The 13,016-nt window shown below is 42.4% G+C and overlaps 1 protein-coding gene across 1 annotated transcript; it reads left to right on the top strand.

The window, feature by feature from the left end:
- Positions 1 to 349: 349 nt before the first annotated feature.
- Positions 350 to 8,754, top strand: LOC103805528 (mitogen-activated protein kinase-binding protein 1-like; the record flags this gene model as incomplete). The annotated part of the gene is made up of 5 exons (XM_009078179.1): positions 350 to 428; positions 1,972 to 2,282; positions 3,064 to 4,125; positions 7,374 to 7,459; positions 8,461 to 8,754. Coding segments are annotated over 5 exons (1,832 nt in total), but the record flags the coding sequence as incomplete, so codon positions are not given.
- Between the last annotated feature and the right edge of the window lie 4,262 nt (positions 8,755 to 13,016).

The following is a 13,016-nucleotide window of genomic DNA, read 5'->3' as shown; positions in this document are numbered from 1 at the left end:
CATCCCCCCCTTCATCCCCCTTTCCCCCCCCTTTTGATTGGTTTGTTTTCTGCTTGATGGCAGTACCTCACAGTCCTACAGGCAGGATAGGACACAAAGGGAAGCAAGAAAGAAAGAGGTCTACCCTTAGGGAAAGTAGCAGTTTAAGGCAGAGTAATCTAAGTAGAACAGAAAAGGCAAAGGAAATATAATTATTTTATTCTCTGTGGTTTTAGCTAAAAAAAAAAAAAAAAAGTCCCCTTGGATATGAGGACTTCATAGTCTCTATAACAAGAAAATGCATGTGTCAGAATGTTTGTCCTGTAACTAAACGGCTCATTTTTCTCTTTCCTTTAACCACAACTTTTAGGTGGCTCATGTAGGAATCTGGAAAGGACTGAAAACCTCAGCATTTCCTCTCGCTTTCTTTCTCAGTCCCCAGCTCTCAGGTATGGCTCTGCTTGTTTTGAGTGTTTCTGTCTGTTTCTGTCATTTTACTAATATGAGTAGGTCTCATGCTGTGTCCTGGGTGAAAGCAGTTGAGCAAATTTCTGCCCTTGGTGTGCCTAGGCACAGCAAAGTGTTAGCATAGCACCTGGAGACTGGTTGCAGACCCTTGTGATTTGGACGGCCTGTCCTGGGTCACTTTAGTTGTTCTGTTTCTTCCTAAGGCAACACTATTGTTTTGCTCTTTTTCCTCTTTCAACAGTGTGCTTAATTGTTTCATGATTAATGCCTTGATTGATTAAGTTGGAAGAATCACTAATAATCTAATTTACTCTTCGCTGTTTATGCTCTGTTTATTCTTTTGCATTTCATTCAGCTTGGACAATGAAAGTAGACTTGTCAACTTTTCCTTTGTTTTATAGTCCTTTCTTACTCAGCTTTGTTTCTTGGTCCCATGCCTTCACAGGTTGTTCTGGTGTCTCATACAAAGCCCCATGGGGATATTATTCTTCCAAAATCCCCTCAAACCTTAAGCACCCCAAAAGGCCTCTCCAAGCTGTTTCCCTTGTTAAAAAAAATACCAGCAAAACAAACAAAGAAAAAAATTGAGGTAAATAGTTTTGTCGATTTGGGTTCATAAATGTTTTAAACGAATACTCCTGCGTTCCTTTAAAATGACAACCTGAAAGCTCAAATGATTTTCATTCTGTAGTACTGAGAAGATCTGAATACATCTTTTATGGTTACCAGCTGTGTCTAGATTCACCACGTTAGGGAAATTTGTTTGTTATAGCTGTATTCAGCTGCTGTTATTGCTGCAGGAGTGGTTCTTAGTCTGTCTCACATTGGGACAGTCCAATGTCCAATGTTTGGGAAAGCCAGTGGTTATCTTATTGTGTAAGCTTCTGGAGAGCCGCAGTGATGAGACAAGGAAGCCACTGGTGCTCTAGAGATGTAACAAGGGAAGTAGTATTTGGTTATGAAGACCTCTGGACTTTTAACCTGTTCAGCAGTTCAAACACAACAGATTGAAAGTTGCCTCCTTTCTGAAGTAAGCCCACTGTGCTTGTCTGAAGTGGAGAGGAAGAGGAAATTAGGCTTTCCTCTTGAAGATACTGACCTAGTCATTATACTTGCATAATGTTAGGAAAGCATAAGTACTTCCTCTTAAGGTCCCTTAGAATTGAAAAGATTTAACTGTTAGTAAGGTGAGCTGAGAGAAAAGACCTGACCCTGACTTTGCCCAGTCTTCCCTATGCCTGGAATTTTTCCTTCTCTTTTGCCTTCTCCTTTTATGGTGTCCTGCCCGGAAACAGCAACCCAATGCTATTTGTGATTGCGTAGCATAAGATCAAATGCCTGAAGACCAGAACTTGCAAGGTTAAGTAGAATGAAGTGGTAACAGCTTAGGGCATTTTTTTACTTTAAAAATCCAAATAGGGAAGGGCTCTTTATCCCAGAGAAATTGGCTTAATGCATGTTTCTGTTTATCCAGGGCAACATACTTACTTGTTTTAACTGGGATTTCTTTGTTATGTTCTCTAGACAATTGTCGCTCTCTTCATCAAATCTGATACTGGATTCAAAGCCCATTGAGCCTCCAACTCAGACCAATCAGTTTACACCAGACCTGTCGAAAAATGACAGCAGCCGTCCTGGTGATGCATTGGAGAGCAGCCAGCTCCTGGAGAGTGTAAATTCAAATCGGGCTATTTATGTCCAGAAAAAACGCAGAGCAGCTTTAGAGGCTGGCAGAATTGGTATGGCTCCTGGACGGGTTATTGCCTCCTTTCCAGAAGGCCCTGTGAATGCAGTGATGAGAAAGGCGCAGTCAGTTCATGACCTCGTGCATGAGGGTAAGGACACAGGTTGGAATGGTCGTATAAACCTAAGAATTAAATGGGAACATTTCAGTAGAGATTTAAATTAATCTTATGTCTTTCTGCATTCTGAGCTTACAGGCTTTGCATGTCTTCTAACTCTTAGCCTGTCAAGGGATAATATTTTTAATTTGTAATGCAGATGCTGGTCTCCTAATTATAAGTCTCTGATACTTGTCTGGCAGCTGTGGGAGGAGCATTGGCAAGGGTGAAATTAAGTGTTTACAAAGAAATTCTCTCTTGCTGCGGGTAGTTGTTCCAAGCCAAGACTGAAGCTTCCCATGGTGTGGAGGAGAGAGAGGGAGAAGCAGTAGGAGGGAGCTTACTGTATCCATACCCTCTTTGTGACTCTATTTTTGAAACAGTCAACTCATGAATGATCAATAATCATGCAGCTTGTTTTAAAAAATTAACACCCCACCTAATCACCACAACAGCATATGTAAGTTTTTGCCTGCTTCTTCTGGCCTCTCTGTTAACAGTCACAGTGGTCTGAGGTCTTGTGACCATACACTTTAAGAACAAATCTCTTTCATCAGGAAAGCAGCACTGTGTGAGCAGGATCAGGGATGGGGGAAAAAAAAAAAGAAAGCTGTTGAGGCTTGGTGATACAAACCTTAAGGTAGTGGTTTTGTACACATCTTCCAGGAGCTGAGCTGAGGCACATAGGCTGGAACAGCTCTGTTCCTTTCCAATTTAGGAATTCATTGCAGGCTCTTGGCTATTTTTGGCATGTTTGTCTGTTTAATTTTCACAGATAAGGGTCCTGGAGTGATATCCTCTGCCAAGCAGCGTCCTCAGACTCTTTTGGTGGTTGAGAAGGATCCCAGACCTAACAATTGCAGGGTGTTATCAGCCAGTATGTTGAAGATGGATGGATCTGGTGCTCTGCTGGCCAAAGAGGTCAGGGCTGCAAAACCAAAGTCCTACATGAACCCTACAACCAGCTTCCGGGCTAAGATGTCAAGGAGTGTATCTGTAGGGGAAAATCTGTACCTTGGCTACTCCACTGAAATGTTGACTGATGGGAGGACTAGCCCTCCAGTGACAGAGAAGACTCAACTTAGTTCCACAGCAGATGCTGACAAGATTAAGCTACCTGTGAAAGAGAATGTTCCAGTGAAACCCATGCTTCAGCCAGTTGTAAACTGCACATCTCCCAAGTCCTTCCACAGCAAGTTGGCATCATCAAACCGAGCACATCTGATTCTTGACATTCCCAAACCATTGCCTGATAGACCTACACTGGCCTCCTTCTCACCCACTACCAAAACAAAAACCCTGCTTGAGCCACAGTCTCCACAGTCACCTGCTGGGACCTCTAAAAAGAAACCCTCTTTTCCTGAGGTCCGAGCCTCCAAGAGGGAGAATCAAACTGCTGGGTCTCTGGCTCCTGGTAGAGAGATCCCAACGGGGCTTGCTAAGGAGAGCCCAGTGGAGAGTCTAGTCTCAAGGACAGATTTGCAGGATGAGCCAGGGGTCACTAATCTAAAACTGAGGGAGTTGTCAGAGGGCCGGCACCTAAGATCTCCTGAGGGCACACTGCCCAGGTGCAGGGAGAGGATCACCGGCATTGCCTGTGTGCTAGACAACCAACCTGGACTTTGCCCACTAGACCCCATCAGGCCGAGGTCTCCTACATCTATAACTGCCTTGGCACAGGTCTCAGGTGTGCATGGATACCCACCTCTTATCTTCCCCCTTCTGTTTCCTGTCTTTGTGAACCGCCTCACGATCCCATCACATTTCTTTACGTCCAGCTTCTGGCCTGTCTCGTCCTGTCTGCACCTGTCTCGTTCCATAAGCCATCCCGTCAATGGTGAGACACTTCTTCAACCTAACATCTTTTTCTCAGTCTTTAGTTTCCATTTCCTCTGGGTCTTGTGTCTGACAGTCCCTTTTAGCTGAATGTTTTGTAGACCTCAGCATTGTCATGTTTTTAGTAATTTAGCTGTCAAATTACCTGTAGGGGCTCAAGCCTCTTTCTGGGCAATGCTAAAAGTTGACATGCTGGGGAATCCCCATGAGAGTGTAAGTCACTTCCCCTGTGCCCCTCTCAGTCTATCTGACCAGCAGATGAAAGTGCAGGCCAACATGTGCTAGTTGAACCAAGTAAGCACAGATACACTTGCAGTGAAGTTAAGCCAGGCAGCTCAAGCTTTACTTTTTTAATATGCAAGTGTGCAGGGTCCAGAGGGTTTGCATACAATTTTCTTGCATGAGATAAGGCTTAACCATGGTGAGCTTGCTGTAGCCACCTGTGAGAGCAAGAAGGTCTCTGTGCTGCTGGACTGATGCCTGCTTTGAGGACATGTCTGCAAAATGGATATGCAGTGCATGTGCATGCCCAGCCTTTGGGTGTTTGAGTATGAAGAATATAGATTAAATTTTGAGTTATCACTAGTTTGGAGGAAAAGGTATGAGGTGAGAAACTGTTTCACCTGCTGAAAACAGCTCTTAGATCTCTTACAGGCCCTGGTTTAAGGTGCTTCAATCAATTGAAAACTAGCATGTAACTTCAAACTGAAGCAAAAATCCTGCCTTTCAAGGCAGGAAAACCTCCAGTGGCAGTGATAACACAGTTTAGTTCCATATCATCTGCTGTAGGACTAAAACCGCCAGAGGTTTTACTTTTTTTGTCACAATCTGAAAGGAAATACACCCTTCTGAAATACTCAGATGAGTCATGCAGTAGAAAGCTGGATGTTAACCACTGCACTGGTACCTTGTACCTTCAGGGACACAGTGCACAGTTTTTATTTAATCGTTTTTGCTATGTTGTTTTTACTCATATCTGAAAAGGGATATTTCGCTAATCCTCTGATCAATTACCTTCTGTGTTGCCAGGCTGCTGCACCATTCATCACAATGGTTAAGCAGAACATTTCTGCGCTGAAGAATTGGAGGATAATCTGGTTTTGATGCACTGTTATTTTTCATTTTGGATTTCTAGAGGGATCAAACACCTGAAGACTGAAGCACTGTTACCTAAAGCAGGAAATGGGATGTTTTGTCTAGGGACCTGCTGTTCTCATACTGTAGCTGCTCTGAAGAACAGTGTGTGCTGTCTGAAACTATCAGACCCTCCCCTCAGAGGGGAGAGGTTTCCTCCAGCAGCAGATGCAGCCTGAAGCTGTGGAATCACATTCTACTGCAGAGTTGTAGTTGTCTGTAGTTTTTACATTGAGCTTTCTCTTCTGGATTTGGGAATCAGGCTACATATAAATTTTTTTTGTCAGTTTTCAGTATTAACACAGAGCAGGTTTTTTTTTTTTCCAGTAGTGATTATTTTTTTTTAAAAACAGCTCCCAAGACATAGCACACCCTGACACAATATTTAACAGCATCCTTTAGCGAGTTAGGGTGATTTAACACCGTGGATCCCCAATGTTGTTTATTTTTTTCTCAGTAGACAGCTGTCAGTCTTCAGCTTTTTGTGGACCATGTTTCCCAAATTTTTACTGGTAGATGCTGGAAAAACTGTTTAGATCCAAGTTGGGTATTGCTGTGAACAACTTACTGTGGCTTCTGTGAATCGTCATGTGGCAGTGTAGACTAAAACTGTAGGGTTGACAGAGACCCATTCTGCTTCTGACTGCTCTGTGACTTTGGGTTTTCACTAAATTTTTCTGTCCTTTCATTTTCCTGCTTGTATAACATCTGCAGATGAAGAGCATTAATTATTTTTGTTAAAGCATTTTGACATCTACAGTTAAAATGCTGCAGATATGCTTAATACTGTTTCTGTGTTTAATATTCTATGCTGGTTTCTGAAGAGCTCTGCACACCCAAGAGGCAGAAAATGTCTGTTACTTAAGCATTTATTTTATGACCTTTCTCCATACTGGCAGCTCACAGACCTAGAGACCAGCATAAAAAGAATGATCAGTGAACAAATCCAGAAGCAATCATGAAAAGAAACAGCTGTGTTTTAAACATAAAGAGGAAAGGGTGGGGGGAGCAACACAACAACTGCCTTTTTAGGCAAGAATCTTGGCGTGCACTGAAGCCCACTGTGCTCCAACTCCATGGGTGATTTGTGATCAAAAGATGCAGATGGAAGGATTTGTTCATGCCCTTTTTGTTCTATTAGATGTGTTTGTTTATGTGTAAATAGATGTTTTTCTAGCTGTATTTGTTTATACATCATCTAGATGTATTCATAAATTTAGCTCATGTCTCCTCCAGCCTGTTCAAAGATAATGTTCTTAGAACTGCAGAAATAATAGTGCTAATGTGACCAAGTTTTGGTTGTAGATAACTAAAGGAGGTTGAAAGGCCTTTGTGCAGGCCTTTGCAATTTGAAGATAACTGCAGTGTGTGTATGTGTCTGTGTTTTTGTTCATGGTTTATGTCTAATTCATGAGAGTGTTTATTTTACTAAAAGATTGCAGTCCAACTCTGATGGTTCAGAGATAAATCTGGTGAGGACAGGCAGAAGATGCTGTCCCTCAGTTGCTTGCTTTTATTTCTCATTTTGAATTATGGTGTATCAGCAGTGTATGTACTGGGTTGCTCAGAAATGTGATTCTCTTGTGGCTGAGTTTGTTTGTCAGCAGTCATGTGAAACTCAGTCCTCACTGGAGAACACTCTAATAATTCAGTATGATCCATCATCCTCAGTGCTTAGTTCTACACTGTGTAGAAAGATATTTGAGAGGAAGCTTATAGATATCCAACTAGGTGAAAGCTAAATTAGAGGCTCCTCAGATCTTTAGACAAACTTGACTAATCGTAATTGAAAATCGCATGGGTAATCTGTGACTATCCTTGACTGTAACAAAAATATGCAATCTGAGAAAAAACAGTCCTGCCTTTGGAGAGTCTACAGACTGGAAAAATAGTGATGTTTGAAACAAACAGTATCTCTAGGTAGTATGAAGGAAAGCTCATGTAGAACTTGCCTATTTATTTGCTCAAACAAGCCCTAAAAGTTGTATGATAAGTGTGTGCACATGGTTTTCAAATATGTTTTAAACCTCCTTTTTCTTACCCAACTGTGAGATCATGGGTAGTGGCGTGTGTCTCTGCCTTAATTTGTGCTTTTATTTTTTTCCTCCCATTCAGAACCGTGCGTCAGCATAGAGCAGTGTGAGCACGTGGTATCCGAGCTCCAGGACAGCATGCGCAAAGCCATTCAGCTTTACCGCATGGTGAGTGACCACAGACATGGGCTCTGGTATGGTAGCTTGGCTTTACAGCTCACAAACGTTGAATGTATGTGCTTGCTGGCTCAAGGTGTTCTCTTGACTGGATGTTCACTGACACAAGCTGCCTGGTGGCCCACTTGACTGCACCTTAAGCTTGAACCAGGGAGGCAGGAACTCCTGATTTCCAGCTTTTGGATTTTCCAGTGGTTTGCTGTGGTACTCTGAGCAAATCAATTAACTTTTCAGTCTGTTGAGCCTATCTGTAGACTGAAGATAAGAGTATGCTCTTTTTCAAAGGGGTATTAGGGAATTAGTTAATATTTATACAGTGCTTCAGGGATATGAAATATTATAGGACTTGAAGTTTTATTATCCCCATCTGTTCTCTGTCTTTGGTGCCTGGGAAGAGGATTGGCCAATGTGAGATACCATGAGAATGCAGCTGTGAGAGGGAACATGCAACCATTTGCCTGTCCCTCTCACTGCCAGACCAGAGATATATGTAGAGCAGTATAACAGCTCCTCATTTCTTAGCTTAGCACTGATCTGTCAAGTCTTCTATAATGAGCATGAAACTTCCACAGTGAGCATCTGCCATGTGGCCCTCTGGAGCTCTGGCCACTACTTGCATTAGCTCTCTGACCTTGCTTTGTTCCTGTGACCAGCTGTGTCTGGCAGACAGGAGGGAAAGGAGACTGTGGCCCTGTGCTGCAGCTGGGAAACATAGCACCTCCTTAAGCCCAGTAAAAGGGGAACAATACTCAAAAATATGCTTCCCATCTCTGTCCTACTGGAGTAAATGCCTCTGGGTTTTGTGTGACCAGCAGTATTGGATGCATGCCCTGCTATATGACTAAACAGGCAGTCTCAAATGTTGAAGGAAAGGACACTTGATTGGTCTGCAAATCTTCATGGCATCACTGCCCTAAAGGGCTGAAACTGCTTACTTGGTGCTCTACCTAAACTCCAATGCATTCTTCCCCACCCTTCCTCTTTATTTTCAGGTATTAAATGATAGAGAGTCTTCTACTGACAAAGACAAAATAGCAGGCCTCCTGACAGAAACATTCTCCTCAATGAAGAAAGAACTGGACTCTCTGAAGGATGAGGAAGAGCTTCCAAATGTTAAGGAGGTACTGGCGAAGCCACAGGATACCACTAGCTCACTGAATGAGGGATGTGGTGCCAATCTACCGAGTCCTATGAGTTTGGGAGATGAGCAGACATTGGCTTTGCTGGAACAGTACTCAGAGCTATTGCTACAAGCTGTGGAACGACGCATGGACAAAAAGCTCTAAGAGGGGTGGCTTTCAGGAGTTTGTGAATACACAGAAGTAATCTCAAGAGAAGGACCACAGAGAGTGCTTCAGACCAATGCTATCATCACACTGGTCTAGGGCTGGTGGGGGCACCTTTATGAATTGATTTCCTCAGGCTTCTACAACTGACTTGCTCCAATTCTTAGCAATGTGCTGGCCACAGTTTTAACATTTTTTTCCCAATGGTCTTCAACTTCCTGTCTCTAAACAAAGTCTTGAAAGAGGAGTTTGGAGAAACTGCCTTGAAATTTCTTCATAGCCAGGAGGTCAGGATGTTTGGCAACTAAAATAACGAAGAAAATCCAGTTTATCCAAGAAATTCTGAAATGCTGACTAAAAGCAAAGGAGTCCAAGTGAAGCCAATCCCTTCCTCTCCAAGGCTTCATGAGAAAAAAGAAGCAGACTTTTCATGGCTTTATTTATTAATTTATTTTTCTGACTGTTGCTCTATGCCACATTTGTGGCTGTGATCTTTGTCCTTTTAAAAAAAACTGTCAATCCAGTGAGAAACAATCTCTGTATTATAAACCCCCAACAGGGAGACAGGCTGGACTGTCTGTGCAATTAATGAACTGTTTTCTGCTTAAATCTTGTCTTGCTGTTCTTTCTTTTCCTGCCTTAGTTTTGTTACCTGCAGTAATCCTACTGTTGTCATGGCGACCCTGTCTGCTTTTCTCTTGTTTCAGGACAGTCCTCACACTGTATTTTATCTGCATTCACCTCCTGGGGAAGGCTGTGCATCCCTTGGACCTTGCTTTGGAGATTACTTTCAGTAAATTCAGTAGTGGTATTTTTAATGTAGAATTTGACATTGGTATTTCAGACTGGGTTTTCTGCAGACATTTTAAAAATGGGATTTAGATACCGCACGAAAGTTTGTTTCAGGCACCTTTCATGATTAGGAATTGTATACTGACTTCTGTGTTGTCATGACTGGGGAATTTGGGGTGATGATTTATTTGTCGAGAAGTGACATGGACAAACTGGTTTCCATCTTTTACAGTGTAACTGGATTTGAGAGAACTTCAGTGCCATGGCTCATCCATGTCATTTGTTTGTTTCACTGTGATAGGAAAATGTTTTCTTCTTGCATTTACAGGAAAACAGAATATCTGCATCCCAAGAACGCTAGGATTCTCTTACCTTCTGTAAAGCTATTTCAGCTCCCCCATGTCCTAAGAGCTTCAAACAATGTATTTGATGTGTGATTACCACCATTTCCCCTGCCTCCAAGCCTCTTTGCTTTTCATAATTTCTGGTCTGAGAATCAGAAAATCTTCCCTTCTTGCATTTGTGTGTGCAATATTCTTGTTGCCCTGTGGAGCTTCTCTAAACCTGTGCTAACTTGTGTTTGTTGTGGCTTAAAACTGTCCAGTGATGTTTTTTAGGTCAATGATAAGCTAAGAAAAAAATAATTATAAACCAATGAAATTCTTCAGCACCTTCCCCCTTACTCCCACTCCTTTCAACAACAGGGGCAGATACACAAATTGTTTTTATTTTTTCCTCCATCTCCAGTCTGTCTTGCAGTTAAGGCAGAACAGTGTAATCCCCATTCATGAAACTAATGCAAGGAACAAGCTTTTGGTGGGAGAGAGACTGCTAGCATCTGTGGAAGTCAGTCAAAGGCAGCCAGACTTGCATCACTTGGTTACACAGGTTACAGGCTAGAAGCAGTTTTCTTCTATTTTACTGTCCTGGCTGTCATTTCTCTGAAAACCTGTGGTCCTTGGAAGTGTGGTCTGTTGACTTCTCTGTCTTTCTATGACTGCAGATCTGCAGTGTAGCCTTTTTTCTATTAGGCTGGCCAGAGTAGTGGAGGACAACCTATTTCTTCTGAATATTTCTAGGGCTGAATAATCTGCAGTTCTCTCTCTACCTAACAGGTTTTTGCTGCCTGATCACCACTGCTGAGTGCTTCAGGACTTGGCAGTATGTGGAGCACTTTGAGAGCTTGCCAGCTACTTCTACATGTAATTTAAATATCTGCCTAGTCATGTTTCAGGTGTCTTTGCTAACCTTTCCTTCTGTGGGCTTGTTCTGAAACTTCAAAAGTGTAATTTTGTAGTCCTGTCTCTGCACTGCACTGTGCTGAATCAGCTGGTGTGCTTGGTCCCATGGACAGCTTCTCTTGCACAGACAGGTTTGGCAAAGGAAAGCAAGTTGAAAACCACAAAGGAAATTTCTGGCAGCTTCTATGAGTGAAAAGGTGTGCTGGAGATGCCACGAGTGGAATGTATAATGACAGTCATGTTTGGTCTGTGAGGAGTTAGTGTGGGTCAGGCTTGCTTTTGAGGTGACAAGTTCCTCCACTTTCAGACTGTGAACATATGTCCTAGTATGCAGGAAATTTCTTGCAGTATTGGGGCCACAAGACACTCAGGAAAAATAGCAGTCCCTTCAACCTAGGTATCTTTTGGTACTGTTGATAACGGTTTGAGGGTTCTTTATATTACTTCCTTGTGCAATTTTATTCCATTTTATTATTTAAACTTTGAGGTAGTGACAAAAAGGTCAGAAGTTATACAGAAGAGCCAGTGGCAAGAATGAAATTCCCATTATGGTAAAGAGCAACAAGCAGTGAAGCTGGCATTGAGATATGAAACAAAGTTCCTTGGAAATGAGTTGTGTGAAGCAAATCCGATTTTTAAGCTGATCGCAGTGGGTTTTGTTTCCTGGAATGGATTTTGCTTGGAGTCAAAGCTGCATACAGGAAACCAGAGGTAAAATCCAATCAGAATGATGGTAAGAGAAGTGTCGGGCAAGTAGATCAGCTGGAGGATGATTGTGTAGTTTAAAATAAATTTAGAGTAATATATGTAGGAGACTCAGGAAAACAGATGGTCTTGGCCTGAAGAACACCATTTGGCCAATACCTGTGGAAGATAAAATACCAAAAGGCTTCAGGAAAGTAGATTTAGGACTTGGAGATGGTGAACTGTAATTGAAGAATGAATTGGAAAGGGTTTGCTTTCAAATGTGTCCTATTGGGCCTCTTGTTTCTTCTCTTGCTGTTCTCTAAGCAACTATTTTTTTATTAAATGGCAAAGTCATGAGCTGTTTGTTCAAGGCTTTCGTGTTACAAATAGAATAGTAGAAGCCTAGTAAAGGAGATTCTGGTGCCATGAGTTTGTGGCTGAGAGGGGTGAGGAGATAGTGTTACTCTTTATAATTTGAGACTGATCCAACTGATTCTTCCCAGCTAACTTCCTATTGCTGGCAGTAGGAAATATTCCTAAAAATTCCTAGTTTAGAGAACAAAGAGCTTAAATGTGTTACATTTTGTTGCACCTTGTGAATATATTTCACCATAGGCTGTCTATTGGGCCAGGCAGAGAAATACAGAATGGTAACTGCCTGGGAAGTGAAGAGGCTTGACGGAGGAGGTACTAACTTGAGTCTGTCCCTCTTACTGGTTTGTGATCCCTCTTACTGGTTCATGTCGGTATTAGCATAGGCGCATGAAGATACCTATATTAAGATGAGTTACTTGTATAACATAAAGCCTGAAAAAATAATTTGGACTTACCTATCTTCTTCACATAGATTTTTTTTTTTCCCTTCCAACACAACATTCCTGGTCAAAATGAGTAGTTTTGGGGTTTTCTTTAGGTTGTAAACAGTAATGCTTTACCTGTGGAACTCCTGAGTTTGTTCTAGAGCTCTCTTGAACTGGGGCAGTAGGAAGGGCTGCAGCCTGAGAGGACAGCAAACTATTTATTTCCTGCTGCAGGCAGGTAACACCTTCTTCTTCCCCATCCCTCTGTATCACCCAGGAGCTGTGTGTATGGAAGCCTGCACTACTTTCACCTCCTCTCTCAGGTTGTCTTTTCCTTTTCATGTGACCTCCCAGGTGATGGCTGGGGCAAGGCCTTCCAGCAGCCCCCTCCCCCAGTCCATTTTGCAGACTTTATCATGACTCAGAGGAATTGGGACGTTTCTTTCTGAGAGTAGAAATATACCAACCTAATTTTTAAAAAGGAACAAATATGTATATAATTATATATAAGAAAAAAAATGAAATGCAGGTATTTAAACACCCTTGGTAAATTCATGCATGTATACAGTGTCTCTCACCACCCCACCCCATCCCGCTGGATGTGTAGCATCCAGGATACTAAATGACAAAAAACCTCAGTGAAATGGTAGTCAGGTCTTCTAGCAGCCCCCGAGAGAGCAGGTGCTGCCTTCTCCGGATCAGGCCGCGTGCCCCGTGTTTCAGAACGTGTCTCACGGGGCAG

The sequence above is a fragment of the Acanthisitta chloris genome, unplaced genomic scaffold, assembly GCF_000695815.1.
Source record: "Acanthisitta chloris isolate BGI_N310 unplaced genomic scaffold, ASM69581v1 scaffold41217, whole genome shotgun sequence".
Classification (NCBI taxonomy): Eukaryota; Metazoa; Chordata; class Aves; order Passeriformes; family Acanthisittidae; genus Acanthisitta; species Acanthisitta chloris.
This window is presented reverse-complemented; position numbering and strand designations above follow the sequence as displayed.